General features: G+C 31.5%; 1 protein-coding gene across 1 annotated transcript in view; it reads right to left on the bottom strand.

Annotated features, from left to right (window-relative positions):
• The window catches only part of LOC117169089, an 18,105-nt gene extending 9,238 nt beyond the window's left edge, over nt 1–8,867 (bottom strand). Inside the window, 1 exon segment of the mRNA XM_033355208.1 lies at nt 8,690–8,867. Coding sequence (XP_033211099.1) covers nt 8,690–8,710 — 21 coding nt within the window. The 5' untranslated portion in view covers nt 8,711–8,867.
• Between the last annotated feature and the right edge of the window lie 1,404 nt (nt 8,868–10,271).

Genomic DNA, 10,271 nt, shown 5'->3' with positions numbered 1-10,271 from the left:
AGGCGTCATTTGAAGGATCAAGCTCAACGAAAATGGTTCACATTAGTGAATACTAATGCCATCTCTTAGAATTTTCAGGTACTTATCAGACTGCCTAGTATTTAAAATTAAAAAATTTGAACTTAAGATTCTATATCAGTGACCTGGGTCACTGATTTAAACACTATGAATGGTGAAATTTTAATCGGTGAGAATAATTCAGGCCTCAAGGAAATCCAGTGGGATATATTCAGTTGCCTTTTACCCAGAATAAGGAAGTTCTATAGGTTAATTTAACTGCCCGTAGTAATCGATAAGCTACAATTTTATCAAAAAATGTAAACTTTAATCTAGATTTTCAAGGTTAAAAGTATATTTTTACAACTTCTGTGTATTCTTCCTATATTCTGTAGGCATTCATCTAAAATTAAAAAAATTCGTTCTTTGAAGTTATTTCTGTCAAAAATTCCTTCCTGAAAAACTCATTCAGGTAGATACAAATCTCGGTAAAATTATTAATTAATTATTTCAATACATAATGCATGAATAAACGTTTATAATATAGAGATCGGGAAATCAGTTTAGAAAGAGTGATTGACTATTGCGTCTTTTGTTAAAACAAGTAAAATATCAAAAATAAAAAATAAAAGTTAATAATCTTATCATTTGAGTCAAATTTCATGTAATTTTTCTGCTGTAATGTTACGCTTAAGTATAAAAAAATTGGGATGCCGCCAATTTGTTATTTTTTGCTTTCTTTGAATTTAAGTATGTGGAATGTTCATGCTAAATAGCAGGGAAACCACACAAACACGTTGATTTGATCCTTTGGTTGGCACTTACACGGTATTCCCCGTTACTATGAAGCAAGAATAATACCGCATTAACGGGACTTGGTCCTCAAGCTATTAATAAACAATGCTGTACACGCAAGTTGTGATGCATGCCATCACGTTTTACATATGTATTAAATACAAGAATCTATTACCTTTCAAGTGTCACATTCAAATCTTCAATTAAAAGTGTGTTTTTATGCAAACTACAAATTTTCGTGCTGATATTATAGAGAATTCACATGTATTTCTTTAATAGATTTTTTTTCTCAATTTTCATGATCTAAACATCTAATGAAAGAACTTATAGCTTATTCAATATTGATTGAAAATGCTGATTTAGAATATTAAAAAATTTGAATCAGTGGTCATTATAATGATGTCTGTTACACGGAGCGCACAATAAAGTGAGCATGCGCATATAATTAATTATTATTTTAAATTGGGTGACTTTTAACCGTCAACCATAAAATTTCATGTTACTATGGCTCCTTTTCTCGACATCAAAAACTTGAATGTGACTCGCAAAACAAATAACTGACAAGAACTACGTGTATAAAGGGACGCACTTTAATCTTATAAACTCCCATTACTACAAGTGTTCCTTACACTTTTGAAGTTTGAATGAAAAAAAATTTGAAACTTATATTGATCAATTTATTGTAAAAATAAACTCAATTCAACATCCTCTACAAGATGCAATAATTATTTTCCATATTCATGACACATGGCAAATCTCTATATTTAAGATTGTTTTATTAATATAATCATGTTTAGGTTGATCGAAACAATATTTTGATTAAATTTACCGCTGTTGAAAATAGTATTATTCTTCGAAAAAGTAGTAGTTTTGCAAACTAGTTTATTAGAAAACACTTTCTATAAAAATACAAGAAATCTTTGTTGTGAAATTGACTGCCTTTCATTTTCAACAACAAAAACTTTAATTGTTACTTAATTTATTTTCGTGTCTCAAAAATGTTTCAACTTAAGACTACACTAAATTCGGCGCACTTTTGAGAATCGACGTATTACAATGAATGATTTAACTAATAAAATGGTTGCTTAAACAAATGTTGAATAGTTTGATAGGTCAACTATATATAAGTTTGCAGAAAATTTCTATATAATAATATACTCGCATAAAAAATCTCCGAATTACCTAATAAAAAGTATGTGAAAGCTTATTGCTTTCTGAATTCACATACATAATCACTTTTATCCTAAGAAATTAATGTCAATTGTTAGAGGGCAAAACACCCCCAAAAACAGGGGTTTTCGGCCTTCTTTTTCAAGTGTCGACTTTTACCTGTTCTCAGAAAGCGGTTGACATGAGGGAAAATCTGAGAAAATGCACAGATATTCTTTCAACATTCTTTAATGCAATACATTTGTCGAAATTAACAAAATTCAATAATTTAATATTGACGAGGATTTATTAACAAATACTTTATCTTGAGAAATAACATTTTGAATATTTCTGACTTTAATTAAAGTTGGAGCGAGGTCCGGCACAGCAGGAAAAGTAGTTAGTAAAAAGTACCGTTTCAATTACAATAGTAACTCCAGAAGAAAACCGACTCCGTTATTGTTGTCATCAAAAGGTTCTTTTTTTCCTGCTACTTGTCCGGCTGTGCTGGCTCACACGCCCATATTGTTTAAGGTCAGGAATATTCAAAATGATATTTCTTGCGTAAAATGATTTTATCAGAAATTTAATTATTGCACTGCACTCGCATAACAAACCTGCACATTTGGAGTGATTGACCGGCATTCTATCATCTTCTTTCGTTTTTAAGATAAATTATTTGTAAATCGATCATCATCAATAGTCAATTATTACATATTTTGTAATTTAAAAAAATGTAGTGCATTAAAGAATGTTCAAAGAATATCGGTGAATTTTTTCACATTTTTTCTAACTTTGACCGCTATCTGGGAACAGGCGAACGTCGGCGCTTAAAAAAGAAAGCCGAAAACCGCTGTTTTTTATACGTTTTGCCCTCTAACAATTGACAATACTTTTTTAGGATAAAAGTGATTATATTGCTGAATTCGGGAGACTGTTAGCTTTCGTACGCTTTTTATTAAACAATTCCGAAATTTTGTTGAGCAAGTTGCAATCAAAAAATGTGAGAGTCCTTGAATTTGGATCCAACTTAAGTTAATTATTTTTCATAAGCTTGGCTAGTCGTCCCGAATTTTCGAGACGATTAATCCCTCCCATTTTCCAACTCTCCCAATTTTTGGGGACGACTAGATGAAGTAAATGATATAATAATAGTAATATGTTTAAGTGAATTAAAATGAATTTAAGTTTATTTGAAACGCAAAAAAACGTAATTAAAGTAAATTCAAGATAATTCTGATTAAAGGTGAAGGTAAATTAAAATAAATTTTAGATAAAACTAACGTAGAAACCATATTGTAATTGAATTCAGCAGAATGCAATTAAACATAATAAATTCAATGAAAGTCAAAGGTAATTAAGCCGAATGCAACGGAAGTATAAATTAGATTTTGAATGAATGAGAGTTGAATTAAAGTAAACTAAGCTGTGTAACAGTAAATGAAAATAAATTCAAGATGATTTTATAGTTATATGGAATCTAATGGAATTACAGATTTGAGAATTTCTATTATATCCTTTTGTCTGTTATCCTCTCTAGATATTATTTATAACAAAGAATAACTTACAATCAGTAGAATGAATAAGATCATCCCTCCTCTCCCCTACGTAACGCTTTTTCTATAGTAAATGTATGTAGTATTCTATACTAAATATATGTACAGTTCCCCTCCATCGCAGGCGTGTTACGTAATACTTGAACGGAACATTAATTTTAATTCATTAAAATACATTGATCGGAACATCATAACATTATTTCGGAAATATTCAGGAAAAATAATCTTTTTGATTCAGCAGTAGTTAATTTTCAGTTTACCTAACTAATGTTTAGGGAAGAATGGATATATATCGGAAAAATGAGAATTATTGTGGAAAAGATTACTTGTTTCTGAAAAAACCGAAACCACCTTCATTTTCGACCAATTAGGAAAAAATGTGGTTCTCATTCACTTATTCCTTTCTTCTATAACAATACTGTCAACAAATAAAAGTGAGCGATTTGCGATACCTTTAATGTTTGAAGAGTTTTAGTTATCAAAATTTTCAACAAAATTAATAAAAATATTATGTTCTTCTTTTCCTAGAACTGCTGGCCTCGCGTGGCCTCGGAATATGGAGATGCGCGGAGCAAGGGATGCTTGCTCACTTATGTGTGAAACATCAGCAGCGTCGGGGCAAAGAAGCAGTGCGCGGGTACTCACGCGCTTATATTGCGCAATATTAGAAAATGGTTCACTCGCCACTGACGGTTTACGTTTGAATTCTTTGGAGACATGCTCAAAGAAATGCTCGAAACCGTTCTTCACTTCAGGTCCAAGTGTCTCGCCAAAATTTGTGCCAAAAAATCGAACATCTTATTATATTTACGATCAGTAAAAAACTTTAAAATTAGCATATTAAATTGATTTATTGATTGTATTATCATTATTAATATTTCACATAGTATTAAAATATAATAGATATGTAATATAGTATATTAGCTCGAGACCCGAGAATGAAGGCCACTGAAAAGGTCACCATTCCATTTATAGTCTGACGGCCCTCCGTCGACTATAACCGAGCCAAACGTTGCTTAACTTCGATGGTCGACTATTGAGAGCTCTAAAAACAACAATTTGATGCATACAAGCAGACAAGATATATCATATATAAACACATCAAATAAACAAATCTATTATATTTTTTGTTCTTTCCTAACACAACAAGCGTCAAAAGTAAATATTTTTAAGAATGATAAAAGAAGAACGTCTTCTAATTGATGTCATATAACGCGACATTGGATTATTTATTTAAGTAACGAATATTAACGCATATTCTTCTCGTTTTATTTTAGAAAAAAGTAATTGTCCCCTAAACTCAAAGCACTTAGAAAATATCGGTTTATCTACAACAACAACAACAATTTATTAGTTAAAAACCCCTATTGAAGGAGTCATGTTAGACGTTAAAAATGAAAAACTAGGAAACCCGGGTAACACTTCCTGAGTAATCGACGCTCAGAGTAGAGGGTGAGTTGCACTGCGTGGTTAAGACGCTCCTTCCGTAGCTCATATCTCGAAATGGGGTCGTTTCTGGATAAAAGTGTATCCCAGACGGAAAAATTATATATAGTTTATATATAGTGTGAAATATTATATATAATATTCATTTGTCTTATGTAAACAAAGTATAAAACAAATTAATATTATATATAATACTTCACACTATATATAAACTATATATATAATTTCCCCGTCTGGGGAAACTAAAAATGAGCGGAATTATCCATTCTACAATGTAACTATCATACATTTTCCCCAAAAAAACTTGTTTCGAGATATGCGCTATGAAAGGAGAGTGCCACCGGCAACTTGAATCTTTCCCCCTGCTTCGAGCGTTGATTGCTCAGTAAGTATGACCCGACGAGGAAAAATTCATACCGGCATTCTTATTGTAAATTGTCAAAACTATTTGTCTGTAGAAAATTATTTTTTTTCCCCGAGGTACCGTTTCCAAAATAAATGCCAAAAACCATTTTTTGGGGGTGTCTTTCTCGATTTAATGGTGGTACCACCCATTATTTCGAGTTCAAATTATTTTATGTGACTTGCCAATAACTTAAAGAATCTTTATGGCAAATATTAATAATTTCTTTTTCTTTTCTTTTTCTTTTCTTTTTTAATAAATGTTAAAAAAATGTTTGGCCACCATTTTGAATCAGTACGAACTGAATATTGGAAACATGAGTCTGGGTTTTGAAGAAAAAGTTCTGTCGTATTTTTTATGATTAGCAATATTTAAAAAAACATTTATAATCAGCCTTTTTACCACTCATTTGCTATTTTTAATTGACGAATTGAAAAATTCTATTTTGACATAGCGATCAAAATTTTTTCCATTAAAAATTATCGTTTTTAAATAATTGAATTGCTTTCACTATTCTTTCACTATCCCCTTCGATTCGTCCAACTTTTGACTTCAAAAATGTCTAATGATTAATTTTTTGATTTTTATTTCTTTCATATGTGGATTTTAAGTAAGTTACAGTATGGAGCTCGTACAATTTTTATAACATATTAAAAAATAATCACTGCTTAAATGAAAACATGTTTTTGAACAACAGTTTCAGATTATTGTTTTGTTAATTTATACACAATATACTTCGAAATAACTCATCGTAACACTCTAAAAACTCTGGGATCAATTTTGTTTCAGATAATTTGAAGATAGTGTTCCATATCACTCGTAGTTGGGGTACAAAACTCGTCAATTGTGCTTGCCACAAAATTGTAAATATAATTGACAGTAGGTGACGTTTAGTGCCCCAAGTGTGAGGGAAACGATACCTTGTAAAGTGGCACCATCCACACTACAAAGACTAATTTTTTGCAGGTATATGGTACCCTGAAATTAGCGTTAGACTCAAACTTTGTTTTTACTGTGAAAGGCTTAAAATATGACTATTCACTTCGTACTAGAAAAGTAACATCTATAAGATTATAACGCGTTAAAAAAGTATAAAATATAGGAAAAATGGTTTATATGATGAATCTGATGGCATTTCTGTCTTGAAAATTAATGTTTCAACTTTAATTTGGAACGTAGTACTTTCCCCACTTGTTAATCATTTATCAATATTATGACTACAACAGTTTTTCTATCCAACTCATACTAGTTTCCCCTATCTGCAAATTTTCTATTGATTAGCGAAAATTCTGTAAGTTCTACATAAAAAGCTATATGCTATCACTATTTAAAAATATAAAGAAACGCCTCCATTATATTGAGAGGAAAATTGTTATCTAAATCATATAATAAGAGGAAAGTTATATCATGAAAATTATTTGATATGATTGAAAATCTAGATATTAGAAATATATCGGATGTGGCCTTTCTAAAGTAAAACGTTGCTTTCTCTTATTTCCGCATTTATGTAATAGTTTATAAGCACGTGTTCTTTTTATAGCGTTGCGGTGCATTGCCCTCTCTGGCTCTGATAATCGCGCGAATCACAATATGCGGATAAAAAGTCGCTATATATGAGACGTCCGGTCACCGTTCTAGTATTATAAATTCGAATGCCTTCTATTCGTGAAAACGCGGATGCGAGGAAAGGATGTTAACCTACTTTGATAGATGATTCTAGCATGTATCAGGAAAGCCGGCGAGATGACACACGCGTAGCACTACACCAGCATTACAGTTAAGGTAGATTCCAAACTGGTTCTTAACACAAAAAACGTGATTTTGACGGTATTCTTTTTTCACAATAATTTATGAAGTATTATTATATTTTAAAAAATTTGACTCTTTTTCTGCATCTATACTTTAATCAAATGAATCATACTTTTATTATTTATTAAATTGTTTTTCAATTATATGGGGAACCAGTACGAGCTAGATAAACTTTTGAAGTAATAATATTGATAAATCATGAAGAAGTGGGGAAAGTATTACGTACCAAATTAAAGCTGGAGAATTAATTTTAAAGATAGCAATGCCATCACATGAATGATATCAGTCATTTTTCCTATATTTTATATTTCTTTAACAAGATGTAATTTTTTCAGATATGGTCCTTTTTTTGGTACAGAGAGAATATTCACATTTTTAGCTTTTGTGATAAGTTTTCAAAGGAAGTTGTGCATACATTCATTGAAAAATCATCCAAAACTGTTATTTGAAAACATTTTTCATTCTTACAATGACTATTCTTTAATAGGCTACGAAAATTGCATGATATCTAAACTATCGTTTTTAACATGCAGCCATAAAAGTAATTGCTACCAACTATTATATAAAAAATCACGAATGATGTTATTTGGTTTCATTAGACAATGTTGAGACTATGAGTTTGAAGATTCAAAAAAATAAGTGAAAAATTCGTGAAAGCAATTTAATTTCTTAAAAAATGATAATATGTCAGTGGCCAAATTTTCATCACGATATTCCACATATATCAGAGAGATACAACTTTTTCGCTGTGCTTGTAACATGAAATTCTTTCATTTTCAGTGAAAAAAATTAGACTTTTTAAATTAACTTTTTCATAGAATTTCTGAAAAATTAAACGATAATTTAGGGTCGGTTCCATATGCGTGAAAGGGATGAAACTTTGTTTGGATACTTCTGGCATTAAAATTATTCCCATATCAATAAAAACATTTCAACTATTCAAATTTTTGTCTTCTTATCAAATTTTTGAAACATTAGGGATTGATTTAGGATTTCGCATGCGTTAGATATTTGGAAGGGATAAAACTTTTTTCAATGCTTTTGTCGAAGTTGCGAACTTGCGCAGGCCTCTGTTATTTCTTCATTATAATAATTTATGCAGGTAGCTAGGCTTATTTTAAATAACAGAAGAATATTAATTTTTACCAAATTTACAGAAGATTAGAATTTCCGCGAATTGAAAAACATTTGTTATATGTATGATATTTCAGTAGTAAGAGACAATACAAACAGACTATGAATTTCCTTTCAGTGATTTACCTTCGAAATATCTCAAGGTTAAGGAATTTTCTATAAACAATAAATACTGCGTTATCATTATCCGCAACAGTAACATGATTTTTAAAACTATTATTAACTAATTGTGCGAAAAAAAAGAAAAATGGCAAAGATAAAAATTTGAGTTTGACGAGGCATTCAAGAATGAACCAGTTAATTACTTTCATACACGAAATTCTGAAATTAAAGGGCTGCACGAAAATATCACCAATCAAATCATCATAATTCACTGCACTTATATAAAAAAGAGACTTACAATAAACGTTCGAAATTCCATATTTCTAATCCAGGTGGGGGTAAATGAAAACGTGAAAATGACTAAACTTCTCTTGGATGTTAGTGGCTAGAACGAGACTTCTTCGTGACCTCGACGATGGTCATAGCAAAACTGAAGTCCTCGAACCTCAGAGAATCATTTCATGCGGCATGGCATAGCACCTACCTTCACTCGCTTCACGGTTACGTTTTCTATGGTTCCAACGGGTTAACGTTCCACATACACTTCTGTCCCCTTTCCGCTCCAATGTGGCTCTAGTGGAAGCATCTTCTGGAGGCACGTGACCTTGACCAACTCAAAGAATCTCCTGCATTCCTGGGGAGTTCGATGCTTAGCCACGAAGAGCATTTGCGTCACGAATGGCTTACTACATGCGATGATTCAATGCTTACAATGGTGGCCAACTGGCCACTTACTTGAACTCCCGTTACCTTAGGATCCAGGAACGACAAGACTGAACCGGTTCATTGGACCTAATCTGCACATTTGTTTAATTAATGACGGTAGAACCTCGACTTTGTCCTGAAATTTCGTAGGCCGGAGGAAGAAACTGAGAAATTACTGCGATTTCAAGGGTAGAATTGGGATTTCCTTCTAGTGAATACTCCATAATGTGATGTAGGCTAGGACAGGGTAATGTTATCCATTAGGGCACATTTTTACATGCATATTTTCGTTTTATAAATAACTTATTTTGGGCATACTTCCGAAAATATCACCCTATAATATTGTCTTGGTCCTTGCTTTAGGGGCTTCTCTGCATCTCTCTTCATAGTTCCAAAAACATTTTAGGCTCAGATTAGTAGAAATGAAGTTATAAACATTTTTTACCTTTTTTTTTAAATTAGATTTTCTTCTCGTAAACCTTGAAGAATATTAATCTGAGATAAAAATGATTGTGAATAAAAGTTGTAAAAATAAAGAAAATGACAAAGCTGAATGTTCAGATTTTTGTTTAAAAATGTGTCAACATTGGTGTAATAATAGTTAATTTTAAAGGGTGGATCTTGAAAATGGAGGAGAAATGAGTTGATACATATTCTGAAGGTCGAGAGGTATGTGTGACCCAAACTCTTACCCTCTCCCTCCCTCACTGAACCCCTTTTCTAGAGGCCCCAAAAAACCAGGGGTCCACGAGCATTTTAAAGCAAGGACATTGGAAAGGCGGGAGGTGTTAGGCGATCGTACAGCTTCCCACTCCCTCCCTCTTAAATGTTTTTGTACTAGTATCAGAAGTATTGACATTTTTTGCAACAAAAAATCTAAAAATGCATTTCTTTTTCATTTTTTCCAGAAAAATATTCTTTTTAGAGAAAAAGTGTAAATACCAAAAATATGTGTTTTTATGAGATCGAAAACTTTTATGCATAACATTTTCATTTTAGATCAATATTTTTCAAGCTAAAAGAAAAAGGGTTTTCTTTTAACAAAAAGTATTCGGAACTTAATTTATGTTAACCTCCGCTAAAAATCCTTTTGGGACATTTAACTGCCGGATACTAAAGAAACTCCTAAGATAAGTATCAAGTCAATATTCTTGATGATATTTTCAAAAGTTAAC

This window comes from Belonocnema kinseyi, chromosome 3 (assembly GCF_010883055.1).
Source record: "Belonocnema kinseyi isolate 2016_QV_RU_SX_M_011 chromosome 3, B_treatae_v1, whole genome shotgun sequence".
In the NCBI taxonomy this organism is placed as follows: Eukaryota; Metazoa; Arthropoda; class Insecta; order Hymenoptera; family Cynipidae; genus Belonocnema; species Belonocnema kinseyi.
This window is presented reverse-complemented; position numbering and strand designations above follow the sequence as displayed.